Raw genomic sequence first — 27,598 nt, 5'->3', positions numbered from 1 at the left:
ATTGACATCTGCTATGTCAGACACCATCGACCCTGAGTCAATAATAATTCCCATTGTTTGAACAGACATCCGCGGGTAATTACATGGTTTATGGTCTAGCTAATGCAGCAAATAGAGACCGAAATAACCCAGGGGTGACAGAAGCTAACCCGCAATTCTTTGAGTTATTAGTGTCCATTATCAGTGGGTGGCAGAGAGGCGCCGCTCTAATTGTGCAAACAAACACATAGTGCCACGCAGAACTTGACCCACAAACCGAGTGAAATATATTAGTTGAGCAATAATCCCGCATGTCAGCTCTTATCAACTTGCCCCACATCTGTCGGCAAATGTATCTCATACTATCTGTGTCGTTGCAGCTACAATGGTTACTTGCCACAGGGAGATCGCGGACGGCGACGCTCCAAGTTCGTGCTGCACAAGCGGACGGAGGCGAGCGGCGTCAAGCGGTCCAAACACTACATCGTCCAATCGCCACAGACCTCGAAGGCCATACTGGATGCCAACCAGCATTCAATCTCGTACACACTGTCGCGCAACCAGGCGGTAATCGTCGAGTACAAGGAGGATGCGGAAACGGACATGTTTCAGGTGAGATACCCCTTAACATTTTGGCCTGACAGTCCCCCCCAAATGCTTCGGTTTCTCGGCTTGACTTTGATGAATGTTATTTGGCTAATTAGAGAGCCGCCAAGGGCCTGAAATAGTGCACGCCCCACGAAGGTCAGAGGTCTGCTTTCTTGACTTTTCACTTTAGCCGACCAGACACTGCGACATTCAATATTTATATCCTGGCCTGGCAACCGAAGCACCACTTCCTCGTTCGCCTGAAGTGTAATGCCAATATCGCATGAGTCCCCCAGTGATAAATTACCTAATCAGTTGTGTGCCCCCTCGACTAATCATGATTGCGCTCTCTGCTCTGCTCTGCCAGGTGGGACGCTCCTCGGAGTCGCCGATTGACTTTGTGGTGATGGACACGCTGCCCGGCGACAAGAAGGATGCCAAGGTGATGCAGAGCACCATTTCTCGCTTCGCCTGCCGCATTCTGGTCAACCGCTGTGAGCCTGCCAAGGCGAGAATATTCGCCGCCGGCTTCGATTCGAGCAGAAACATATTCCTTGGGGTAAGTCGGCTAATCCATCCATCCACTAATCCCCTGCTGGTTCTAATGAGCTTCGAACTTGACTTTGCACAGGAGAAGGCCACCAAGTGGCAGGACAATGTGGAAATCGATGGCCTGACCACCAACGGCGTGCTGATTATGCACCCCAAGGGCTCCTTCTGTGGCGGCAATGCCAAGTGCGGCCTCTGGCGCGAGTGCTCCGTGGGCGGCGATGTCTTCAGCCTGCGCGAGTCGCGTTCGGCCCAGCAAAAGGGTCAGCCCGTAAGTCGATTTGTTATCTTTAACCTTTAACAGTTGATTTAAATTTCGCATCTCCCCAGATCTATGACGAATGCAACATCCTGCAGGATGGCACACTTATTGATCTCTGCGGCGCAACCTTGCTCTGGCGTTCCGCCGAGGGCTTGCAACACTCGCCGGTGAGTCTAGATGGCTTAGAAACAAGAGTAATGTGAAATGAGTTTTCAATATAGTTTGGCAAGGTTCCAAATTACCAGGATTTTGAAATTTGAAATTAAATTTACTTCTAAATTCAAATGCATTTAAGCTAACGATTGTAAACTCGATTTATATCATGATCTCAATTTCGGGATATTTAAAAAAGTTTTATTAGAGCAGAAATAATTATTAGGATTAAAAAAGATGGTAAAATATTTACAAGTATACTAACAAATAACAAAAGACTGTTCTTTAGGAAACAAAATCAAAAATCAGAAACCCTTTTGCTTTAATACATTTAAAATCATAGGATCATGATAAATAAAATATTAATTAAATAATTTAATAATAAAAATATTAAAAATTTGTTTATTAATTGCAGACCAAACACGATTTGGAGAAACTTATCGATGCCATTAATGCCGGTCGTCCACAGTGCCCGGTGGGCCTGAACACACTGGTTATACCACGCAAAGTTAACATTGGGGATCAGGTGAACCAGCCTTACGTGTACTTAAACTGCGGCCACGTCCAGGGTAAGTGCGATTGTCGTCTCAGAGTGGCACACAAATCTATAATTCCGCTCGATTCCGTTGGCAGGCCATCACGATTGGGGTCAGGACGAGAACACCGGGGCCCGCCGCTGTCCCATGTGCCTGGAACTCGGCCCGGTGGTCACGCTGTGCATGGGTCTGGAACCGGCCTTCTATGTGGACGTGGGCGCTCCGACGTACGCATTCAATCCATGCGGACACATGGCGACTGAGAAAACTGTCAAGTGAGAGCAACTAAAGCCAGACGGCGACAGGCTGGAAATTGACTCTACTAATTGGGGGCTTACCTCTATCTTCGACTCTTGCAGATACTGGGCAAATGTGGAGATACCGCACGGCACCAACGGATTTCAGGCCGTCTGTCCCTTCTGTGCGACGCCCTTGGATGGTGCGACCGGCTACATTAAATTAATATTCCAGGATAATCTAGATTAAATATAAATATAATGGATTGTATTTACGTCTATATAGATACTGTAGTAATTGAAAGATGTCCAAGTTTGAAGCAGGCATTAAAACTAGGCTTTATTTATTATCATTAATTAACATTAAAAGGCAACAGAAAATACTGAATACTGAAACACAAAAAGAGAACAAATTTAATCGAAGCAAAGCAAAGAAACGTTTGTATTTGTTGTGTCTCTGGCGACTTTAGTTTTTCATTAATCGGTTGCTGATATGTAACTGCTGCATTATGTTAAGCGAATCAATTCAATTAATTGCGAAGTTAACAAAGCCACATTAGACACCCCATTCCCCGATCAAATTTGCATGTTTACGTTTCATGTTTGGTTTCTCCACTGTATAATGTAAAAATTATTTGAAATAATGAATGCAACGCAAACGAACGCAATGATCAGCAGCACACATCAACCATACGAATTAACACGAATGGAAATTGCATAATTGTAAAAGTTGAGACCGAATGTAAATCGCAGATATATTTATAGCCCCAACGGCAACCGCATAAATTGTGTATAATTGTGTAAAAACAAACAAGATTGAAATGTAATCGTTGAACCTTATCATTCGCAATTAATTGCAAATACCCAACATTGCTATGGACTGGTCATCCAGTCGATATGCAGAAACAACATTTACGTATTTCTCACCAAATCTAGAGCTTACATTTAAACCGAAGAATGACCGAGGAGAATCTAACACAATTATCCATTTAACTTCAACAAATAAAAACGTGGTAAAGCATTATTCTAAATAACAAGTAACAATAAAAACAAAAACAAAACCGTATGAACAACATGTACAGTTTCAAAACTCTGTCAGCAAATACGTATAAAAAGGGAGTTCATTAAATCGAACGCATTATGTACTGCCCATTATAGCATCATACGTATATCTAGATCTATATAGGTTTAAATGTATCTGCAGCGATCTATGTATGTTGATATTCATTTTCTGCCCAAATCGCATTATGCATTACAAAGTTAGTTAATCTTATATCTTATTATTACGCATTACGATTATTTGTATTATTATTTTGTATGCATTAAACACGTCTGTGTGTTCATTTAATGTTGCGCCGCAGTGTGTTAACAAATCACAACATTGCAAAACAAAACAAGAAAATAGTTCATAATAAATACAAAATGTAAAATAAAAACTTTCTAGCAATACACATAAATGATTTTGGATGTTTTTATTATTGGTTGGTTTGCTCAGGAACAAGGAATTTATGCTCTGATATTTAAGGAAAATGGTTCCAATAGAGTTATAAATACTATGGCATATAAACTTCATTGATTCTTAATGGTATATTACAACTGTCTCTAGACTGTCTTCCAAAACAGTCGGCAAAACATTTTGTTTTATTTATTTAAAAGAAAGCCGGTTAAAACAATTAGTAACTTCCGAAAAGGATTTTTATACGTATGATCATATAATTGGCACAAAATTACGGTAGCTCTATTTGAACATTGAACCCATTAAGAAGCCAACATGAAGTCTAATAGAAAAATGTTGCCTTTTCTACTTAAATTACTATTATTTTTGGCTCAAAATCGAAAAATTAGTTACATTATGGTTCAAATAACGTTTTTTGCAGAAATGTAGTTACTTATTAGAGCAGTAAAATAAAATTATATGTCTGAACAAATTCGACTTGTCCAAAAATTTGAAAACATTAGTTTTGGTACTTAAAATTTACTTAATGTTTAAATCAGTTTAAAGCTTCAAAACTCAAAAAACAAAACTTTTTTACTGCTTGAGTTTCTTCATAATGCATATTAAATGACTGTTACTGTTAATAAATAATATTTAAAGGAGGAAATATGTGGTATGTAAATGACTGGTATCTGAACACCGATTTCTGAGACTTTGGGTGGTATGTGGTCTGAAATTCCATGGGATAAAAACACGGAACTTTATGCCTTTATTATTGGATAAATAAAAAGGCTTACACTTTTGTTTACCAACAAACGGCCTCAGCTGGAAATGAAACGCGTGCTTCAACTGCGCATGCTAGCACATTTTTGAGGCATACTTATAGGGGTGTTTTGTTTCGCAGACGGCTGGTTGTAATTCCCAACTGGTTCTAGCTGTTCTGGCATGGAAAGCCTGCTGCCGAGCAGAAAAAAGCATACTTACCTGGCGTAGAGGTTAACCGTGATCACGAAGGCGGTTCCTCCGGAGTGAGGCTTGGCCATTGCACCTCGGCTGAGTTGACCTCTGCGATTATTCCTAATGTGAATAACTCGTGCGTGTAATTTTTGGTAGCCGGGAATGGCGTTCGCGCCGTCCCGACATTAATAATAAATATGAAATTATTTAAAATCTCCCATGCTTGGCTGTGTATTAATTAAACGATAAGAAAAGTTTGAGTCACGACTGCTAAAATACCTCTCAGAGGAAGAGGAAAGAGTTTCGCGATTCATGTTGAAATAAACCCACTAAAATCTGCATGTTGAATCCCAAATCAGTGGATTTTATAGTTTCCGAGATCTCGAGGTTTGATACGTTCAGGCAGACGGACATGGCTAGGTCAACAAGGCTAGAATATTCACACTTTCGGGTCAAAAACTATTCCTTCTAAGCGTTACATTATTTTTAACAAATACAGTATGCCCCTTTAATCTAAGAGTAAGAGACATAAAGATGAAACCCTTGTTACCCCCGCACAGAAACAAAACCAAAACATTAGTTTTTCGGAAATTTATTTGTAGAATATTCGTTTTTTACGCCATTTTTGTTTTTTCTTCTTGTGAAGCTTCTTATTATTGACATCAATCTTTCAATTCTCTACCACTTATTTGAACTGTCCAATTTCATGGCAAGTTATTGTCAATCGGGTTTGTTTTTGCTGGATCTGATGCGATCTAATAACATTTAAAAATGGATTAGTTTCTTTCTCACCCTCCTAGCCAGCGACTCATGAATATCTATTTATTAAATTTGAGATTTGAATGCAAGTTGCTTTTGATTTTGATTTTTTTTATTTATAATGAAAGTATTTTGCTTAGGTAATGCAGAAAAATGTTGCTATCTAAGTACGAGATGTTAAGTTATAATCGACATGGAAATTTTTATATTCTTGGGATATTCTTTGAAAGTCATATTCTTGCCTTTTGTTAAATGTAAATATGTATTTATGTTTATGTATATCAATTGAATATAAAGGTGTGAATTTATATAAATCGTTTGATTCGTTAATCATTATCAATTGTTTCATTTCGTCTGGACTCTTGTGCGCTTAGCTGCATTAACTATACAAAAATCAATTTGACTTATAAACCTGCTCCAGATCCTGTCAAATTTCAATATCAAAACTCTCCATAGTTGTAGTTTATGGATCCTTACACTTTTCTATATCTTTTTACCCGAAAATGTACATTACTACAGCATAGTGGCCCTTAAATATGTAAACTTATAGAGGGAAAGGAAACGAAGGAATACAACAGAAACTTAACAAACTTTAGTGTCCAATACATTTTTATACATTAATACTCCTAGGAAAAGTAAGTCCTTTGATTTAAATCAGCTCATATAATGGGATCTTTGCTCTGGCTACAGAGTTAATTTTGACAGATTTATGTTTGCTTACATCAAGCCATAGTCCAAAAAAAAAGCGAACAACTATCAAAAGGATTTACCATGCATGCATATTTATCAGTTTATAATATTACATATTCAATGCCTTGTCGAATATTTATCAAGTATTTAGCAGACTTATTTATTTGTCCACTGATTATTGTCGTACATGTTAGTTGTGTGTTATAAACATATCGCTTATTGTAAACATATACGAATATATATATATATAAATATATATATCATGCTTATATAAAAACACCAATTATGCAAATATAGTTAAAAAAGTTACAAGAAAACCATCTGATAACAAAAACTTTATCCCGTCCAGAGGGGTATTTTTGTTTTTCATTCTAAACATGTGCGGCGTGTGATTTACATTTCATCTAATATTGTTACAAGAAGCACCACAGTAGTCAGTAGCATTAAATAACATAGTTTTCTTATTTGTCTTTAGTTTCTTAGTACATTCGAATTGTGTAAAAGAATTGTATTGTCTGCGAAACTTTCTCAAAATTCACAAATCTGTAGATATTATTGTCATACAAATTGCATTGGTTTCTGCCCTTCCTAGATGCATATTCTTATTGTACAATTCCTTTGAGCTTCATTTGCAGCCCATCTAAATTATTTTGTTTGATATTTTTTGTGTGTTGTTTACACACATTTACTATCATTAATTTATTGTCGCAGTGTTGCGTTATTATTGTCGGTTTATATTTCGATAGAACCGCATTTTAAACATGATTCTGTATCTACATGCCTGTGTAGGTTTTGTAGTAGTTGCTAGAAAAATTACAATTTTACTGTACTAGAGATGTAGATGTATAAATAAATTTAATAAGTATACATGTAAAAAAGTAGAATTCCATACTCTCGCTGTCTAGCCACAAAAATCTACTGCCAACAACCGATCAAGTTCCGGCTGTGGCTCAACACCCATTCTACGCCCACTGTAGCGGTACCGGTACAGTGTGCCCTCACGCATGCACACACAATTTCAACAGTTTTACATCTTACGAATTATTGTCAAGATATGTTTGTCAGATGATATTAGCCTGGTTCTGAAAGTCGCCAAGTGGCCCAAAACCATCGACAGACAAGTCCCGAGTGTGTCGATGTGAAATTATAAATTCGTCTCGAGAAGTTTGACTATGGAAATGTTTTAAGTAGGGCAGGATATAGTTATGGTAATGGATATGTAAGGATCTGGATATGTACTCAAATCTCGGACTCTTGTCTGTCCATGGTTTTGAAGTACACCTAGAATTTAAGCCAATTTACTGGCGGCACTATCAGGCAAGTATGTGGCCACAAAAAAGCAGACGTGTCGCGACCAGGCTAAAAACTGTGGAAACTCCGTATAATAAAAGTTGGTGACTGCTGACGATTGATCCTCTGGAGGCGCCCATGTCCACAACGTTGATTTTCCAGCCCAGATTGTTATGTGTAAAGCACTGCCAAAGGAGTTGTCGGGTATTATTTAGCCTTATATCACCTTTCTAGAGTAAAACTTACCTGATAGTATAGCTGATCGGGCGCATTGGTGGGCACTGTCCAGTTGAGATAACCAGACTCGCCATCCTCGCACTTGAAGACCAGGGTTTTCATGTACTCCTCGAAACTCTCGATTTCCGCTGATCGATCAATGGTCTGATGCTCCCACTCGCAATAACGACCAGCTGCGAAAAACATTAATCGTTAAGAATGCATAACTATGCGTGGAACATGGGCTCACCTCCTGTTGGAATAGCATTGCCATCCTCGTCGTATTCTACCCCAGCATAAGCCTTCTGTTTTCGGGCTTCCAGACCCATTTTCTGACCCAGTCCTCCTTCAGGAGAGTCCGTGATGTAGAACGGATGATATCTGTATCAAATGAGTGGTTAATGAGTGGTTAAACTTCTGCTAACATATTACTAATCAACAACATGTACCTTGCAGGCTGGGAGGGATCATTGCCGCCCTCGATGATGAACTCGTAGGTCAGGCCACGCTCCACAGTGATTTCAGGGATCAGCAGATCGTTCACATACCAGGCAATGCCCCACGAGGGCACCCCAGTGATGGAGGTATATCCGCGCTTGCCGCCCGTGGGTCCAATGCTGGCACGGAACTTCCTGACACCTTCGATCTTGCGTGTGGGCCATGGCTTGGGACCAGTCTCGTCCTTCACATCGTACAGTGAGCTCCTGCAGGCGTGATCGTTCTGGAAGGCAAGCTCGTTTATTATCTGTCTCAAGTTCTAGGCTATTGGTCTTACTCTCGTCGAGAAGTTAATGCGAATGTCGTCCTGGTTGTGATCGCTGGCGGTGTGCGAGTGTGCATTGGCCTCCTTTCGGGCGTTCAGAGGACCTATGGCGGCAATGACCGAAACCTCCCGATCAATGGGAATCGGGGAGTCGTAGATGGCCTCATTGGTCTGCAGCAGGCGCTTGTAGCGGATGCTGGTCACGCCGTTCTTTCTGTCGCCGCTCACTAAAGGAATTAGGGATATCACGATATATTTTATAATATTATAGTTTGTTATATAATTTTAATTATACTACACTGTGCAAAAGACTAAAAAGAAAATGGGTGTGACTATATAGGTTATCTCAAAGAGCTAAAAAGGACGGGTACTTTGATTTTAAGTAACCTGAACCCATGATCATTTTGCTATAGTTCAAATATTTTGGCTAAGGATCCTAACCTAAGTATGCTATACAACTTTTTGGAAATGCCTACAATAGTCATATAAAATTTAACATAAATATTGTAGGCATTTCACAATAATACTTCAATAGTTCGAACTTCGAATATTTCCAATTTTCCACTTACACACGATAACATCATTTCGAGCCCCGATCCTTTCATCGGGACAAGCACCCCGCTGACCATCGCACTGGGACAGATCCGAGATGAAGTAGTCCTCGGCCCGGAACACGCGGGCATTGGTGTCGTAGAAGGCCACCACCACATCGGATTGGGACATCTGGGGGCGGCCATTCGCTCCGGAGAGGCCGAAGGCCATGTACTGGTCCTCGTTGATGCGCCCGAAGAGCTCCACCTGCAGATACTCGTCCTGGAGCTCCCACTTCACCTGCAGCTTGTTTGGCAGGATCTCGCGACAGTTGCTGTACACAGGACGCGGCGTCGTGGTGGTCTGAAATGGACAAGGAGGGCGGAGTAAGAGGGATTGGCCTGGCCGGAAGGCGGGACATGCATGAGGCTAAGTCTAGTACTCACGGGTGAATACCACCATGAAGGCTAATGCGGCGCGCATAAGTCAAAGAGATATACATTATGAGTTGTGTGCAAATGAGCAAATGCTAGCATATGGATCAGGGCAATGTTCCGGAACTAACTATGTCCGATGGTGGGTACCACACTTACCGTTATCTTGGTCTGGCCCAAAGCTGGCGGCACGTCCAGATCCCTGGGCACGTACACGTGTCCGAAGTTGTGCCTATACTCCACGCACCACACGGCCAGCCAGTCGATGTCGTATACGGTGAGGTTTCCGGGCAATTGGATCTCGATGTCCTCGCCTTGGTAGCCGCGCAACGGTTCCAGAGATCCTGCCTCGTTGGGCACCTGAAAGGTGGACATACTAATCAATCATCTTTTCAAAAATATAAACATATCAACCTTAACAGTCATCGACGATGATTGAGTAAATTCTATATACTTATTGGCAATAACGTGAATTCAAACTTAAATCAAAAACCAATCAATATGTGGGTTGTTCTCTGTTATGATTTTAATTTTTATTTTACATTTTATCTCCATCAAAATTATAAGTTTACTGGGAGCAGAAATCCAATTTTTAAAAATTGAGTACCAAATTTAATAAAAAAAACAAATATTCCAAAGAGGTAGTTTAATATTTGTACTATAGTTAAAATTGTTATTTTATTTAATAAACTTTGTGAAGTTGCCATTTAAACAATTTTCAGGTTGATAACTGACCTTCATGCCCATGATGTTGGGTTCGCTGCCATTGCCTACCCAGAAATAGGCATCCGGTCCAGCTCCGTCGTAGTGCAAGTTGGGTCTGCAAACGTTGAATTGGTTAAATTTTAAAATGCAAAGTCCTTCGCTAATCTTACATGTAGAACGTCCTGGCATCTAGAACGCTGATGTTGCTGGAACGGAGGCCATGGGCCAATCGCTTGAATTCGGGCAGTACACGCGGCTTGGGGACATCCAGATTGGATGGTATGAAGACCTCACCAAAATCAACCTGTAAGGGGTTCAGTGTCATTACATAATCGTTTTTGTGCTTGTCATTATAGATTTTATGCACATCATGCTTTTTTCTGTTATTTTTAAGGCGTGGCAGTACATTTATTTATATTTCTACATAATATACGTACTCTCTACATATCAGCTGTGTGACTACACTCTGCGATTTTACAACTTTTAACACGGAAAAAAAAAATAGTTATAGAGACGAAATTAATGTTACATAAATTTTAACCATTAACTATGAGAGTACGACCTTTGATTTTTTCATACAGAAAAAACCACCCTAATGAAAACTATGAAAGTATTAAAATAACAAAATCATTTGACATTCCAATGGCACGACACGAAAAAATTAGATTTGTCGCTATAAATTAAACCACAGAGTTTGGCTACTTTAAATTTGATATTGAATTATGACTTATACTTTGATAGGGTCTGTAGTTTATTTTTAAATCAATTTTTTAAAAATTTAGGCTGTGCTTGTAAAGCCTAAGAACAGTTTAAAATGAAGGAGTTTTTATTATGAATTTTTGAAGTGGTCTCTAATATTCTTAGCTATAGAACATCAGTTGAACTTATTTATATTTGCATTTAAAATTGCAAAGTTTTAGTAGGCTTTTTTTTGGGAAATAATTAAAATATTCTTTTTTAATTTTCTCAAACAAAATGTACTTGAAATATAGGTTTATCCTTATATTTTATTATGTTAATATCTTCAAAATTATTTGCTGTGTCAATTTTGTGTGTATTTAATCCTTGCAAATAGTGTTTCTTAAGAAACGTCCATTCTCGTTTTTTTAAACTAAACTAAACTAAACTAAATGCTAAACTAGTCGCGAAATTCTACATGTGTATTTTACGCGACACCATGTCTACATTTGACGCGGTTCTAAGTAAGCAAACAAGCGCTTTGTTGTTGTATACCCAAAACATTTGTACATAATGTGTGTTTATGTATGCCTTCGTGTGGGGCTCTCCCCCGAAACCCCCCAAATACCCCCACTCCCTCGTGAAAAAATCGGGCATGCGCGCTTAAAACTCCACAAACAACATTCGCACACAAACACAAAAACACTGACGCACACAGTGGCAAACTAACCCCAATCTGAGTGCAGTTGTGTGGGTGTGCGGCAGTCAGCCCCAAGAAGTTTTTTGGCTGTCAGTCAATGGAAGGCCCCGTACACCCACACACCCACACACACACACACACACTCAGTCGTGGAAAGAGCACCCTGTATGCCAAACGTATACACACGCGAGCCCCCTATCCGTGTATCCGAGTATCTGTGTGAGGGGGTTTGGGGTGCCTGTGTGTGTGTGTGTGTGTGTGTGTGTTTATATGCAACCACTTGAGTTAATCAAAAATGTCTGCTGTAATTTATTTTACTACGGCCGCCATCTTTTATTCGACCATGCTGCGAACTCCAAAAAGCCCCCACCGATGCCAATTTGTGGAATTTATCTGGAAATGCACTTGTGCTCCGCTTCCTCCGAGGAAACTTAAACAAAAGTAATTTTCACTGGACGAAGGCAAACATAATTGAAAGTGGTCGCTCGCTGGACGGCATTTGCATACTCAGCACTGTAATTAAAATCTAAAACTCTAATGAAAACAAAGTTCCAGGCGACTGACCCACTTTATAGACGATTTTTGCACAAAGGATGATATTTGCCTTGGTAAATCCTTTATTGCCCCTTAAACAAACGCGAGACGAGAAACCAAATAACGTCCGCTTTGAAAAGCTATTAAGGGCATAATCGATAGCCGGGCAAAGCATAATGCTAAAATGCTTTGTGCAGCTGCAGTTAAATTACAAAAATGTAATTACAAAAGAAAGACTCTTGCCCGGCTAAATACACACATAAATCTGGGAGGATGGCGCGTGCCATTCGCAAAGAAAAAAAGATACGATGGATGGATGGTAGGAGTAGATGTTGAAGTAGAAGTAAAAGTAGAAGTAGTGGTAGAAAGAGCAAGGACTCGGGACTCACCGTGAAGCGTCTGCACCACACTGACAGCCATCGAATGTCCTTAATCCTTTTGCCCATGGGTAAGCGCAGTATGATGTCCGTTCGGTTGTGCGCCTGCAAAATGGGGGGATCGCTGCGTGTGGTTCCAAAAAAGGAGACGAAGGCCGAGAAAGAGAGAGAGAGAAATTGAGATAAAGAGTTAAATGGGGTCCAGGGCATACTAAACTATAAGTACGACCAAAGCAAAGTGTGTGCTTGCCCCACCCACAGCCAGAGCTTATTAGAAACTGCACGATAAAAAATCACTAAGTCCTGGGCATATAAAATTGATACAAAATCATATACTGATATAGTTTAAATGTCATTTGAAAACTTATTTGTTTAGAGCTATTAAAAACTCAATAGCTTTTTAAATAATTTAAAACCTTAGATATTATTTAAAAATAATTTATATAAATATTTGAGGTTTGATTTGAGGATGCAATTTATACTTTTTTTTTACAAAGATCATGTAGTTTTTTATTGAGGAAGTTAAAAAGTAAGAGCTCATTAGAAACTGGTGAGCGAAAAATCTCAAAGTCGTGAACATAAAACTGATACGTAATCAAATGTAATTTGCAAATTATTCGTTTACCTTAATAATAACTTATTAAATAATTTAAAACCTTAGTAATTATTTAAAAATAATTTAAATAATGGTTTGCGGATGACTTGGGGGGTGCAATCCTTTTTTTTACAAAGATCAAATAGTTTTTTTTGCGGCTGTTTTAAATTAAGATTTTTTATAAGACCATACAAACATTTTTATGTAAATAAATAAACATTATTTAATTTAATAAATATTATTTGACAGTATGAGAAATATTCAATAATGAAATAATATACTGTCTTAGCATTTTGTGACCTCTGTCAATGTCTGCCAGTCCTGTAACGAGTGACGCAATTAAAAGGCATGGCACAAATGGAAATCAAACAGATTGTCACCAGAGATTGTCCGCAGGACACGCCTCCAATTTGCTCGTTCATTGCCAGTGTGTACATAGGGATTAAAGTGAAACCAGCCAGAAAATGCAACAGATCGGACCCTGGCCTCAATTCTATGCTACGCTGTTTGAATGCAATGCTGCGCGACTCTATGTCATTAAAATTAAAGCAAAAACCAAACGACCGACGACAAAACCAAAAACATTTCTCATTTTCGCATATTCGCATTATTTATGAACCGAGCGCTGATGAAGATTTATGGCTAATGCAGCGAACCGAGGCATTACACACGTCTCCTGCCCCCCATTTACCCCCCATCCGATGGGAGTTCCTCAATGCATGAATAGTTGGGTGGCTGTGGCACTGACTATGGCCACTACGTCGGAACTTTTTGTTGGCGGCTTTATGCTTTAGCCAATTAGCGACTAGTTTGGGATTCGCTCTCAGCGCATCACTGCATTTCTGTGGGAATCGATTTGAAGCCTTGGCCTGGTGATGAATATCGTAGTGGTGGTTGATTGAGTAACAAAGTCGAAAATCTTTCTGATGAGTTTTGGTATCTTAAGCCCTACTTAGTCAGTGCAGCTTCAGATTCAAGTGTGTGAAAGAACATATTTGTTAAGTTTTAATTTTATAGCCAACTTTGCCTCAAGTGTCAAAAGTTAACATACAAGATATTCCTTTTTTATGTTGCTTAAAGTAGCCTAAAACAATATACGCATAATAAATAAAGTCTAAATTTTAGAAAAATCAGCTTTGATAGACACATGCCTTTGGACCATAAAAATAAACTGCTCTAAAATAAAGTTATTGATGAAATATACAGTTAATCAAATATATGGTAAAAGGCAACAACTTTTTTCTATAAGAATATGTTCTTTGTGCTCTTATTTATTATTCTCTTATATTTTGTTCTTAACCTAGAGAAATAGTTTGGAAGCGTATTTAACCTCTTAGTTACCTGCGATCACAAGTTGTCTAATTAAAACTTCATTTTTATTAAATTTAAATTTACCTTTTTAGCTTAGTTTTTATTGAATGTTCATTTCAATGAACTTGAGCACTGTTTGTGAAATAAGTTAAAGCTTACAAAAGATAGAATAAATCAAAGCTGCATGTCTATATAGTTCTTAGTTTATTAGATAATACATTTCATTTGTTTTATAGGCTAACGAACTTACAAAATACCTTGGCATTTGTATTAACAAAGTGCTTTCGTTACTTAGCATTTCTGAGTGCAGCTTTTGGCTTTTGTAATCATGTGGATTTTGTGATGATTACATATCCATTACTGCATCCAGTTACTGCATCTCATTTTTCTTCCGGGTTTTTTGTAGGATGGAGCAGAAGCCCGTCTGGGAATATTAATAATCAACTTGAAGTCTAAGTATGCCAATCCCATGGGAGCTGGCAGCCAGCGAGTGTTTGCCCAGATGTATCTGCCGCATCCTTGGCGAGGATGTAGAGCTCCTTGAGTGCGGTGGAGGATCGATTCATCGCAACTGGGACAAGTGTCAGCCGGCGAGTCAATCAGTCAGTCAGGCAGTCAGCCGGGCGGTTAGTCAGCCGCTGAAGTGGAAAGGTCGACGTCTAATGAATGTCGGCGGAGGCCACGCAATCCGCATTAGACACGGCTAAGCACTTAGCACCCAGCACACAGCACCCTTGAAATGACACATTGACAGCGGGTCGAGGTCCGGGGTCGTGTCCAGATTCAGAATCAGAATCAGAACCAGAATCAGAACAAGAATCAGAACCAGTTGCACCACTCTAATGAGCCAAAACAAATTGAATGGCTCTGTGTCAACAGTGCATCAAATGTATCTGATGGATACACACAGCGCTGTCCTGCCATCCACATCCACCCCCATGTGGTTGATCCCTTGTCTCCAGTGTGGCAAAGTAGTTTTCCTCGAATTCTGTTTGCTTTCGATTCCTGGTGCCATTACAGTTTCCGCCTGGCAAATATATTTGTTGCCTTATTTGATTTGCTTGTCCTCCCACTTGGCAAGGACCTCTCTGCTCGACATTTATTGATGCACTCGGGCTGCCAGACCAGGCCATCATCCATCGATTTTGTTTTATTTGCTCTCGTTCAGCTCATTGCCCGGCCACATACACAAAAATAGTATACACTATACATAAGCCCCTGTGCCCTGTGCACTTTCACCCAATTAGTTTGAATTCAGTTTCAGATTCGCAAAGAGCACTGGCGTCGCTTTATGTGTGCTTTCCCATTGACTAAGACCGAACTGGCCAACTTGTTGCGTCTGCTGACTGGCACTTTGTATTCCCTATGCCCGCTCGATAAACAAAACGCACAGCAATCGAGGCCATTTCGCAGACAATAAAACGCGCCAACTCAGCAGACAACTCAACCATCCAGCCATCCAGCCATCCAGCCATCCAATCATCCAGCTTTCAATCCCCCATCCCTCCCCCTGTATGCCACCCACAAAGGGACAAAGCCACCACCGAAAATATTCTAAAATTATTATGAATATTTCATGTTTCCGTGACGAAGCGGCGCAGCCAAGCCAACGCCCCCGCTTTTGGTCGGTGACAGGCCGCAGACGGATGAGTCCCAGCCCCCGGCGACGACCACTCAATTAAATTTGTATTAAAGTGCAGTGGTCGGGGCATTAATCACGCCAACAACAATAATAATTAGTACGACTTTGGTCTGAAAGATGAGCACCGAAAAATGTCCCTTAACGAGCATATAATTTGTTAAATTTATGGGTACAATAAAACTAAACAAATAACTAGCAGTAAGGTGTGTAACTATTTGTATTTTTGTTATCTCAGCATATTTATTATTACCCTAAACAGTGCATTTATTTATTTATTATTTAAAACACATTGTTTTGGGATACTTACTCCTTTGATTGCAACAGAACTAAGTTGAAAGAACACGAAACTACAACTACTGCCAATCATAAAACGATTATTTTTAGCAGTATAGTTAGAGTTTTCTCAAAGATTTTGAATAAAACATACCTTGTTAACTATTTATCAATTTAATTAAAAAAGGGGTTTCACTTTATTTATATTATTTTGATGTTCGAATCTAATTTGATCAATGTCTCATATGAGTATGTAACAAAAGAATATTTCTCTTCTGTAGTTTAGTTTTAGTATTAGAATTTTTTATATCTCAGCAAATTAAAATATTTTTTATTAGCCTAAGCAATATTTTATACAGAGTATGTATTTACTTGAAGTTTAAAACATATATTTTAGGAATAAAAGGTAGAAAAAAATGCAATCAAAACTATTCCCAGAAATAAAACAATATTTTATACGGTATAATTTAAGTTAGAGTTTTTTGAGGTAACTTGTAAACTATTTGGCAATTAAATTAAAAAATGCGTTTCCTATATTCCAATTAGTTTGATTTTCGAATTTAAATTGATCTATGTCTCATACAACAATTCTTCTCTGTTCTAGTTAAAAGTAAAATTTGTATGGATTGATAAGTGTTTTAAAAATTATTGCAAACTCTAAAATGCTTTTTAAAAATAATTTTTGTGCTAACCTAAATTTATATTCATCAATTAATTAAGTAATTTTTGTTAGGTTTTTAAGCGTTTTAGCGATAGCTTTGTAATGCTTTCAAAGTGTATGTTTCTTTCATTTTATTTTTTATATTTTTATGGTACCAAAACTTGAATATGGGAAATAAAACAGATTTTTGTCACATCTACTTCAGATGCGGGTTCTTTTTCAAAGTTAATTTACTTGTGTGCCACTGAAATAAAAATGTTTTCGAAAGATTTTAAACAATACACAAACCCTGTGCAGATTCCCCGCAAGGTGTGAAAAGCACTGCCTACTTGGGGGCGCACTGAGGGTGAAGTGACAGCAACAGGCGAAACTACTTGAGGGCTGCTCGAAACTGAAGTGAATGGGGGCAACCGAGGGTTAAGCTGGATGCCAAATGAGTCCACCAACTTTCTGCTGCTTAATCGAGTTAAAGGCAGTGGGCACATCAGCCCGGGGCGAAGTTAGTCGACAGCCAAAACAGTTGTTCGTGTTGCGGCTGCTCTGTCAGCGTTGATTAACACAATGCACAGTGATCGAGGGCAGCGGTGGGGTGGTGGGTGGTGGGTGGTGTGTTAAAGAATGGGTTGCCCGCCCCGACAATGAAGGACAAAACTAAAACTTCGTTTTGCTACTTTGCATGCAGCAAATTTTAATGAAATCTGCATAAATCAGCGTTAAGCGAAAAGGCAAGCGTCAAGGTGGAAGAGCAGGGGGCTCTGCACTGCAAATGCAAATGAGCAACAGCCACAGGAGGGGTTGGCTCAAGGGGGCGGGGGGTGGTTGTGGGTGGTTGTGGGTGGTGCGGGACAAGGCAACGGCGTCATTCTCATTGTCATGGCAACGGGCGTTAATCAGCGCGGCGTCGCTTTTATGCATCTCAAAAAATTCTAATTTAATTACTTATGCTCGATGCATCCATTGTGACACATTCCCCACCCACTTCAACCCACTCCAACCCACCACCCACTCCGGCGGGGCGGTAAAGCGAGCGTGAACACAAAAGAAGTGAGCAGCACGAAAAGCAGGAGGTCACTCAAAAAAAAAAAAACACATCGGTGCAAGATTGAAGATTTTATAAGTAGACAAACTTCATAAAAAAATGTAGTTGTGTAGACTGACAATCTAATACACTATTTTTTTGAAACAAAGTTAACTGGTTAAATTCTATTCCACAATTTATTTATGAGAAAATGTTAAAAAACAATACATCAGGTTCTTCAAACACAAAAACCACTTAATTTCGTTAAAAAATGTTATTCTTTCAAAGTAACATTAAAAATCTGAAAGGAAAAGTGTCTTTCATCGAAAAAATATAGTTAGTTTATGTAGTTTTTGTAAAGCATTTAATAAAAAATTTCTTTACTTTTGAAGTTAAAAAAAAATAGTTAAAAAAAAAGGTTTTGTAGCTATCTTAAGGCACTAATACATTTCCTTAAATAAACTTTTTTATCAGCTTTAACTTTAGTTTAATTTTATTTTAGTTAATATTTATCTGCAAGCATATACATATTGTAAGGGCACTGGTCATTCTAATGCTTCTTACGTTGTTCAACGTTAAAAATATTTTAGAAAACTTAGGATTTTTGATCATTTTCATCATTTTTCGTTTTTATTTTTTGAAATACTTTTTGCGAGTGATGTGACATCTCCTGATGCAGCGAGATTGGCAGCCCTTCAACGGCGTCTGCCAGAAGCAGTTTAGATAATTAACGTTGATTGGCCTGCCCGAGAAGCTTAGCCAGAAGAAGCCAGTTGTAAGGCTGTCACTTGGCAGGCTCCCCTGCCCCCAGGAAACTACTATCGAACCTGTCCCAATGCCAATCAGCTGCATTTATCAATTATCGCTCGGCGACGAAGGGACGGACATACATATAAAAATCATTAGACATAATAAGCGCGCGCAATTTGTTGGCTCAAATGCATGCGATTGCGATAGCAGCGGTGTGCCACACATAATACAGCAATCATCATCGTGCTAACACCAGCCCGCCATCCCACCGCCGACCTTCAGCCACCCACCCAACCACCCACCATCTCCCCATATCAGAGGGTGCACCGCGTGGTATGGGTAATGTGTCTGAAAGCGTAAAAGCGTGCAATCGCTACGGCGTTCCGGGCTTCCACCTCCTCCATCGCATTCCCCATACACCATACCCCATACCCATTCCCGTCTCCTTGGCACAATGTTGCTCTTTGTCAGAAGGACAGGAAGGACGAAGGACTAAGGATGTGGGATGGGGGGATGGGGGATGGGGGATGGCAAATGGAAATGGAAATGGAGGCGATGGCATCGTTGTACATTGAACTAATAAAGCCCGGCACGTGGCATCAACAATGAAACGCATTAAAGTCGATTACAATATGAATGCCCGGGCCTGGGCCATGAATTCGCCTTGGATGGTTCTGCCTGCAGTGGTTATAGTCTGCCGACATACACATCATCAAACGATTCCTCAGGCGCGAAACCGCGTCGAGCGTTTCACATTTTCGAACGGGCAAATCCAGAGCGTAAACATTCTCAGGTTTTCTTTTTGGCTGCGTGATTTGGGATTGGGATTGGGATTGTGTAAGGGAATGGGTATGGTTAAGGCTATGGGGTTGTGGAGCCTGCGCAATGCGGGAACTCGCTTTTCGGGAATCGTTTATGCCTCGCACGATGCGTTCTGTTATTTTTGCAGTTGCGGAAATATTTTGCCAAAGATTGGATATGCAAAAATCAGCTAACATTAGGGTTAAGGAAAGCGTTTTACTTGCACTCAACAAAAAAAATTATGCTGATGTGAAATCATTGTAATAACTACTTAGAGAAAAGGTCAAACACCAAGTAAAAACGTTTTCTTTTTTATTTTTGCTTTCAAAAATGTTTTACTTGGCCTTTTAAATTGTGTTTACCCTGTTTTTACACCATAAATACTATATTTGAAATCTGTATTTTCTCTGAATAATTTAACAAAATTGTAAGTTTCCACAATATGAACATTTTTTTCTATTTTTTTTCTACTTGCACATACTTTTGACATTGCTTTAAATTCGCGGAAAAATTGAAAGACAAAAATAAAAATTTTACAAGTTCCAATTTTCATGGAACATTTTGGTTTTTTGGGTTTAAAACAGCAACAAAAAAATACTTTTGGGCCGATTTTGTGAAATTCCAAATTTTACAGAAGTTACAGGGGTTAAAAAAATCAATTTTGGTCTTTTTTTTGAAAAAGTAGCACTTACGCTTTATTTAATAACTTTTAATTGGTAGAAGCTATCTTGATGACTAGTGCAATTAGTGCTTAAACATACAAATTTTTTTAAATTTTCTTAAAAATAAAGAAAACAATTTTTTAATTGCTTTTTTAAAAGTGTTTTGCATCAGCTACAGATTTCCCATTTATCAAAACATAAACATTGATTCATTTAAAAGGTTAAATGTGACAGCTTTAACAATGATTTGAGAATTAGAATTCATAATAATTATAAACGTTTTTAAAAATGGTCTTAACTACAATTTGTTAATTATTATAAAAATAAATGTTATTTGTTCTGTTTTTTTTTTTTTGCTTTTGAGTTTTAAGTGTGATTTCCGCAACCTTGACATTCGGGAACTAAAAGGAATTTTCTACACCTTTTGCCTAGTCTAGCAATGCAAATCAAATACAACATTCACCTGAGGCGTTCTTTTTGAGCTTGAGATAATGTCAATGCCAAGTGGGAAGGCACAGGCACTTTACCTTTGCCTTGGTTTGGGGATCTGGGAATTTGCCGCTAAATTGTTTGTGATAATGATATATATGCAATGCTCGATGGCTAAGCGGTAATGACGTCAAATTGTGTGCGTGTCTGGGCTGCAACGTGGGATTAGGGCTAAAAGGAGGAGGGGCAGAGTTAAGGCTAATACCGGCTTAGTGCGTTCAAGTGGCAGCCCAAGGAGGCTGGCAAGGTAAATAGTTGAGCGGCTTAACCTTGTGGCGACTCAAAGTAAATAGTAGCAAATGCTGAAACTTCGCTATCTCTCTCACAGCCCCACTTTCTCCGCCGCCTTGTGGCTTTCTTTGTTTGTTGTTGTTTTTTTTTTTTCGGTGGGCGGTTGCTGTGACTGTGGTTGCCTCCCCCCTTACACCACACACACTCACACACACTCACACACACTCACACACACACACACATATGACCACAAATCTAACGTGAAGAAATAAATGAGTTTTTCACATTAGGAGGCAACGAAGCGACACCAACAACGGCAACACATCCAGAGCCACAAAGGCGCCGGGAAGGAAAACGACAACGAGAGCACAAATGGCAGGCGAGATGAAAAATGTTTTTTAATTTTTGAAAGTGGTTTCATTGTCAGCCGTGCGTAACGTAAAGTCTGCAAGGATGCTGGCCAACATATACCCAAACATTCTCTCACGTTCGCAGGAAATGGCCTGCTGCGCTCGAGTAGCCAGGACATCTCCATCACCATCGGCAGGTCCAGTCCGGCCATCAATGGCAAGTTAGCCCCGAAAAATGTGAGTGTGGCCACCCGAAGTGCATTCTTATAGCGACAATACTCACATGCCCGTGTACTCCTCCGGATACGGAATGATATAGCCCTCGGGACTGGGCCGTGCCGTCTTGCCCACCCAGAAGAAGGCGTCCGGTCCGGTGCCGTCGTAGGCAAAGGATTTGACGAACAGCGTCGACTCGTCCACCGCGTAGATTTGACCCTGGGAGAAATGCATTTCAAACAAGTTAATAAAGTAAACTACTCTTTAGGTTGAGGGTCTAAATTTTGTAACTTGAGTTTTTGCTTAATTATAAGTTAAACAATTTACTGATATTAAAATTGTTGACTTAAACAGTATATCACAACCTAGCGCTGAAAATCTGTTTTCGGTACAAGATTATTGATAAAGAAGATTATTTTTTTTAAATTTATTTAGTGTACAATTTGTTCAGTTGAATTTCACTTTATCATAGTTGGTATACAAAATGTAAAAGCTCATAAATGTTGTGGTAAGAGACAAAATAGGATTTTATTTATGTTCGATTTGTATACCAAAGGAATTTTTGTTTTCGGAACAAAATTGGTTTTTAAATCCTTGCCTAATTTAAAGATCTGAGTGAAGATTATTTTTAATTTACTTAATTAACCGTTGCTATAGTTCAGTTCAATTTCACTTTATCTCATGGTTTGTATACAAATTGTAAAATCTCATGAAATTACAAATGGCTAAAAATGTTTTTGTAACAGTAAAAGAGGATTTTATTTATGTGTGGTTTGGCTTACCATAAGAATTTTCGAAAGAATACAAAACTACATCAAATTACAAACAAAAATAAATAAAGTATTTATTAACCAAATTTAAAACTCACCTTGATGCCGTGGGCGAAGTTGGTAAAGTCTCCGATATAACGGCCATAATAGGGCTCCGGTGGTGCTCGTCCGGCGGCTGTGGGTGAAAGGAACGGGTTGGGAATTCTTTAGTCGGATCAGATTCAATTGAAACGGGCGGCCAAAAAATAAGTTGTGCACTTCTTTCACAAACTCACAGAGCAAGTGCCTGCAATACAGCGCATTGGCAGGTGCTTTTGCTGCAGTTTCTGCAACGGATTCATAATCCGGAGGCTCAAGAAACTCGCTGGACACGGACAAAAGAGCGAAGCCTGCTTTGCAAATTAATCCTCAGACGAAAGAACTTTGCCACACAGAAAGTTGCTGCCGTGAAGCTCCAACCAACCAGTGGATGTTGTGCCAGTGGATGATGATTGAAACCATGATGATGACGATGACGATGACGATGACGAACTGGCTCTGTTTGCCAAACCCTTGACAAGTCCCCGGGGGAGCTGTTGGCATGCCTTTACCCCTGGGATTGTGCCATGAAATTGATTGAAAACCATGAAATATATTGAAATTCAATGCTAAGCTCGACTCGGCTCTGCTCTCGCAGAACTTCCACCTAAACAATGCAAATGTATGTCAAATGTTTAAAAAGAAAAGAACCGGAAACAGACAGACAGCCTCCAAATAAGAGGTGTCAGAGGTGGGTAAGTTGAAGGGGATGCAATTTCAGTTTATTTCTGGCTTGTCGATTCGATATTAAATCCTGCAATGCCGTAAGCTCCCCAAAGGAGCTGCTGCCCACAATCGTTGCCAGGGGATTCCCCAGAAAGTCTCAATTGCCGCTGGTAGCCAGGACGACAGCAACAACAGTAACAACAGTAACAACAGCAACAACAGCAACAACAGCTACAGCAGCGTAATATGAATTAAATCAACTAATGCGTGCATTAATCTCTGAAGTCCTGGACCCACGTTCCCCCTACACAGAATATACGTGCTCGAGGATATTTATACAAAGTGATGACGAGCACGTTGACATCCCCCAAACCCCTCGGCAAAGGACAGACCCAGCCTGAGGCTTCTGCCCGGCACACGACCACCGATGGTTGTTGTTAATAATGTTTGGTTGCTGCTCAATCTAAAGGCGGAGCATTTGGGGGAGGGAACAAATAATAGTGAATGGACATGTCTATCTTTCTGGCTGGCTGAGTGGTTGTGTCTGGGGCATCCGTCTCCTGATATTTCGTCACTGAAAGCGATAAGATTTCCAGTAGCCGATAAAAACGGAAACGAAACGGAGCACAAGAGTTGCCAAGCAGATGGCTTTATTTTTGACTTGTTGCCAGGTTGTCCCAGCTAAATTGATTGGCAACGCACGGCATCTCCATCGACCCACATTGCGTGGCATGCCCAGTCACTTTGTCAATTGAATCCGTGACGAAGGGCAGTCGCGTACTATTGGGTCAAAGGATGGCGAAGACAATAAACACTTTTAATCCACTAATGCCCAGCTGGCAGAGGAAAGGATCGCAGACACATAAGCCCTATAAATTAACGGGTTGCCAGGGATACTTAGCAGCCCAAAATCCCAATCTGCATATAACCATCAAATCAGAAAGGGTTGCGACCGACCCACCCCCAGTTATATATATATATATTTCAAATCCCATCTCCAATCCGCTCGACAAGTGCCTTTTGGGGGTGGGCACTCTCACTAAGCGCGTAACCACAGGCAACCAGTGCATTCGGCAACCTGATTTTCGAGGTAGTAAATGACTGAGATGGATGGAAAAATGATTGACTTTCAGTTTATGGCAAATATTTGCCCTAAGCAGTTGCTGATGTAACAAACAAATCAGGGAGGGGAAATTCAAAAGGGAATTATGGAGATTCTTTTTGATAATCTCAACAAATGCCGTGTTTTTGAACATCTCAACATTACTTGGACTAAAATCTGTATCAACAGTATCTTAAACTAATTTAAGATGTTAATAGCCATTCAAATCATTTCATTATTTATTGTTTATGTCGGGACGGCGCGAACGCCATTCCCGGCTACCAAAAATTACACGCACGAGTTATTCACATTAGGAATAATCGCAGGGGTCAACTCAGCCGAGGTGCAATGGCCAAGTCTCACTCCGGAGGAACCGCCTTCGTGATCACGGTTGACCTCTACGCCAGGTAAGTATGCTATCCCCTGCTCGACTCTAGGGTTTCTAGGTGGACTCTGCTAAAACCAGTTGAGAATCACAAGCACTCAGGACCTCATCTGTTACAGGAGAAAGCAGGCTCTGGTAGAGATTGAAATATTCAGTTAGCCAAAACTTCTCAAAATCTGCCTCGCACATTTTCCGCAATTAACTGGATACGGAAATAATGTTGTTAGAACTGCCATTTGAATAATCATCATATTTATTCCCTTTATTTACTAAGCGCAACATCAAAGGAACAAACGATAATTAAATTCGCACTAATCTGCCCGTAATTTATTTTATCACATGCCCATCTTCGACTTTGACGTCGTCATCAGCATCAGCATCAGCATCAGCATCAGCATCAGTATCGCAGCGACATCATCACCCTGAACCCCCAGTTTGGGTTTGAGTTGAGATCCTGTAACGCACGCACGACCAGGACACACGAAATTCCAAATCAAATTTTCATTTACTTCCGAAATAGACTCTTCCCGGGCCAAAACAGCCAAAGGAAAGGGGAAGGACTGAAGCAGGGGCAGAAAGCAGGTCCTGCTCCCCCTCCGAAGGACTCATTGGTTGGTGGCCCAACCTCATTAAAGCTCGGAAATATTCCTCCCCAGGAATGTTGTGCCCTGCTCTTCTGACGGGGGATGCTGCTGGTACATCTGTATTTGTCTTTCCCACTGCGAGGGTGTGTGTGCTGCTGTGTGTGGATGTGGATGTGGATGGGTAAATCGAATAAAATTTAGCTGACTCAATAAAAATCAAAAAGCGTTAATGCTAACGATATGACTTTAACCTGAAACCGAGTAAATTGTTGCTTGTGTCAAAGCCAAAAGTGTGGGAGTGCCCGACCCTCGGAATCCCGTTTCTCTCGTCCTTCGCAGCGTGAATTTGGGCGGAAAGTCGGCAGGATATGGCAACTGGAAGCAATATTGCAACGTAATCTGACAGCGACAATTTTTTGCCGAACTCGGACCGACCGACCGACCGACTCCTTTCTTGGCATCGGAAACTTGGCAGGGAAGCGAGAGCGTTTAATAAATGATGATAAATAAATAAGAAAGCGCGAAAAAGGAGGCTGGACCGTGGAGCACAAACAAACTGAAGGCAGTCATTGGATGGAATGGGCTGTTGCGGGTTTTAAGGAATCGGACTAGGGACACACCTCCCTTTCTAATGATCGATGATGAAAGAGCCCAAACTGCCACTAAGCAGCCGGACATTAGTTCAAATTACCCTCGCTTTTCGGGAAGAGTTACGTTCAATTTACTTTCAATTTATAATTAAACAAGAGCCAAATAAAACTTTTTATCAAATAAAAACACCTCTTAACGAGGACATAAAACATACAAAATATTTTGTGACGAAAAATTGATAAGCATTCGACTAAATAAATACATATTTTTCACACAGCCATTTTCTCTCTCAGCATGCCGAGATCTAAAAGTGTATTTATTTAGTAGAATGTTTATTTATTTTTCATCACAAAATTCGATATCAGAAATGTTGTATGCTGAAGGTGTGTTTTTAATATCAGAAATTTTTGTTTGAAGTGTTTAACCATGACAAAACAAAACACTTTTAATTTAATTTTAACAAACTTCGTTTTGTAACACTTTAAAGCTTAAACAACAAGAAAGGAAGCAATCCTGAAGTCCATATACCCATGCAGTTTTTGTTTTAAATTTGAAAACAACATTCAGATTTGTATGCTTTATTATGAGATACTAGTTTGCGTAGAAACGGATAGACAAACCGATGGACATGGCTAGATCGCCTCTCCTTATGGATCAAACTTAAAACTAAAATTATAAAACGGCAAGGGTATAAAAAACACCACAGCTGATTGCAACCCTAAATATTTTAATATTAATTATTAATGTCGGGACGGCGCGAACGCCATTCCCGGCTACCAAAAATTACACGCACGAGTTATTCACATTAGGAATAATCGCAGAGGTCAACTCAGCCGAGGTGCAATGGCCAAGTCTCACTCCGGAGGAACCGCCTTCGTGATCACGGTTAACCTCTACGCCAGGTAAGTATGCTTTCCCTTCCTCAACTGTAGGGTTTCTACGTGGACTCTGCTAGAACCCGTTGGGAATTTTAGGGAGAGTTTGCTACATGATATACAACCGAATCACAGACTTAAGGTCTGGATATATTCTACCTGAATTCGGTGATACCAACATGGCCGGACATCCTCCCCAGTAATTTGTTCCAAAGCCTTATTTCAGAGTCCTGCGGCGCGTTATCTGCTCCCGGGAGAAGCCAACACTCCTGGGAGATTTGTGGGCTCCCTGCTGTGACAGCCACCGCCCCCGTTTTAGAAAGAGGCGTGACCGCTCAGCTGGAAACCAGCGCATCTCGCATTTGTATTTATTTCAATTTTATGACTTTATGTTAGCCGAATCCTAGCCACAAACGAAATGAAACTCAAATATGTACACAAAGTTTCACTGTGGTTGGAGGGGTGGTGCGTGGGTAGCAATGTGTAAATCCAGCGTAGAGATTAGAACATTTTGCGCGGCAACATCACAGAGAATTATGCGGCTCACAGTGGGTGGCTTAAGCGGGGGGCGTGGCTCCTTTACATCCACAAGGACATCGCCCTCACTCGAGCAATCTGTTCGACAGTGCTGTCAGCAGACAACGTTTAAATGCAAAAAAAAAAAATTGCAAAACAAAAAAGGTTTTATACTGAAATAACTTTGATCACTAAATCAATATGTCATTTATAGCTGATTCGCATTACTTGTCTTAAACAATCGACAACAACAACGGAGCAAATTAAATAAATGTATTACATATAAAACATGATCCACTAATTAAAAGATAAACAAGCTTTTTTACCGACTTTTTCCCAAACTCGAGATATTAAACATGTTTCCTCGCTCTGAGATATTATTATTGTTCGATTCACATACACAGTTTGCCAAATCCCCAAACAAAGGCATCGATTCTGAGGCAAAGGTGCCTCTTTTGGTTCTGATAATAAGTAACTAATTTTGTAACTAATACCTGAGCGATTTTGTTAATCCTTAAACAAAGACATCGTTTTAGAAGCAAGGTTCCTCTATACAAGTATAAATTAAGCCTATTTTTAAATAAGCCTAACACTTCGTTTAATTTTTTGAATAAACATAATTTTAAAATAACTTAGTTTTATACACAAAAAAAGTATAGA

General features: G+C 39.8%; 2 protein-coding genes and 3 non-coding genes across 6 annotated transcripts in view; 2 read left to right on the top strand and 3 right to left on the bottom strand.

Annotated features, from left to right (window-relative positions):
* LOC128263882 (protein pellino) overlaps nt 1–3,364 on the top strand; it is a 30,404-nt gene extending 27,040 nt beyond the window's left edge. Inside the window, exons 3-9 of the mRNA XM_052999153.1 lie at nt 360–591; nt 935–1,126; nt 1,199–1,387; nt 1,447–1,545; nt 1,947–2,100; nt 2,165–2,342; nt 2,427–3,364. Coding sequence (XP_052855113.1) covers nt 360–591; nt 935–1,126; nt 1,199–1,387; nt 1,447–1,545; nt 1,947–2,100; nt 2,165–2,342; nt 2,427–2,553 — 1,171 coding nt within the window. The 3' untranslated portion in view covers nt 2,554–3,364. The remainder of the gene's footprint in view (nt 1–359; nt 592–934; nt 1,127–1,198; nt 1,388–1,446; nt 1,546–1,946; nt 2,101–2,164; nt 2,343–2,426) is intronic.
* A 1,350-nt stretch (nt 3,365–4,714) lies between these two features.
* Nucleotides 4,715–4,879, top strand: LOC128252995 (U1 spliceosomal RNA). Its single transcript, XR_008267370.1, has one exon. It is a non-coding gene; the product is annotated as a U1 spliceosomal RNA (small nuclear RNA).
* A 380-nt stretch (nt 4,880–5,259) lies between these two features.
* Nucleotides 5,260–27,598, bottom strand: part of LOC128263839 (protein Skeletor, isoforms B/C) — a 28,652-nt gene continuing 6,313 nt past the window's right edge. Inside the window, exons 2-14 of one of the 2 annotated variants that reach the window (XM_052999119.1) lie at nt 22,240–22,316; nt 21,439–21,590; nt 12,385–12,496; nt 10,254–10,387; nt 10,114–10,198; nt 9,538–9,738; nt 9,391–9,411; nt 8,983–9,307; nt 8,426–8,640; nt 8,100–8,371; nt 7,901–8,031; nt 7,681–7,844; nt 5,260–7,619 (exon numbers count right to left, since the gene is read on the bottom strand). In XM_052999119.1, coding sequence (XP_052855079.1) covers nt 7,458–7,619; nt 7,681–7,844; nt 7,901–8,031; nt 8,100–8,371; nt 8,426–8,640; nt 8,983–9,307; nt 9,391–9,411; nt 9,538–9,738; nt 10,114–10,198; nt 10,254–10,387; nt 12,385–12,496; nt 21,439–21,590; nt 22,240–22,316 — 2,051 coding nt within the window. In that variant the 3' untranslated portion in view covers nt 5,260–7,457. The remainder of the gene's footprint in view (nt 7,620–7,680; nt 7,845–7,900; nt 8,032–8,099; nt 8,372–8,425; nt 8,641–8,982; nt 9,308–9,390; nt 9,412–9,537; nt 9,739–10,113; nt 10,199–10,253; nt 10,388–12,384; nt 12,497–21,438; nt 21,591–22,239; nt 22,317–27,598) is intronic. The other variant, XM_052999120.1, reaches the window with a different exon arrangement.
* Nucleotides 24,238–24,402, bottom strand: LOC128253010 (U1 spliceosomal RNA). Its single transcript, XR_008267384.1, has one exon. It is a non-coding gene; the product is annotated as a U1 spliceosomal RNA (small nuclear RNA).
* LOC128252984 (U1 spliceosomal RNA) lies at nt 26,293–26,457 on the bottom strand. Its single transcript, XR_008267359.1, has one exon. It is a non-coding gene; the product is annotated as a U1 spliceosomal RNA (small nuclear RNA).

This window comes from Drosophila gunungcola, chromosome 3R (genome assembly GCF_025200985.1).
Source record: "Drosophila gunungcola strain Sukarami chromosome 3R, Dgunungcola_SK_2, whole genome shotgun sequence".
Lineage (NCBI taxonomy): Eukaryota > Metazoa > Arthropoda > Insecta > Diptera > Drosophilidae > Drosophila > Drosophila gunungcola.
The sequence above is the reverse complement of the archived record's forward strand: the minus strand, read 5'-3'. Positions and strand labels throughout refer to the sequence as shown.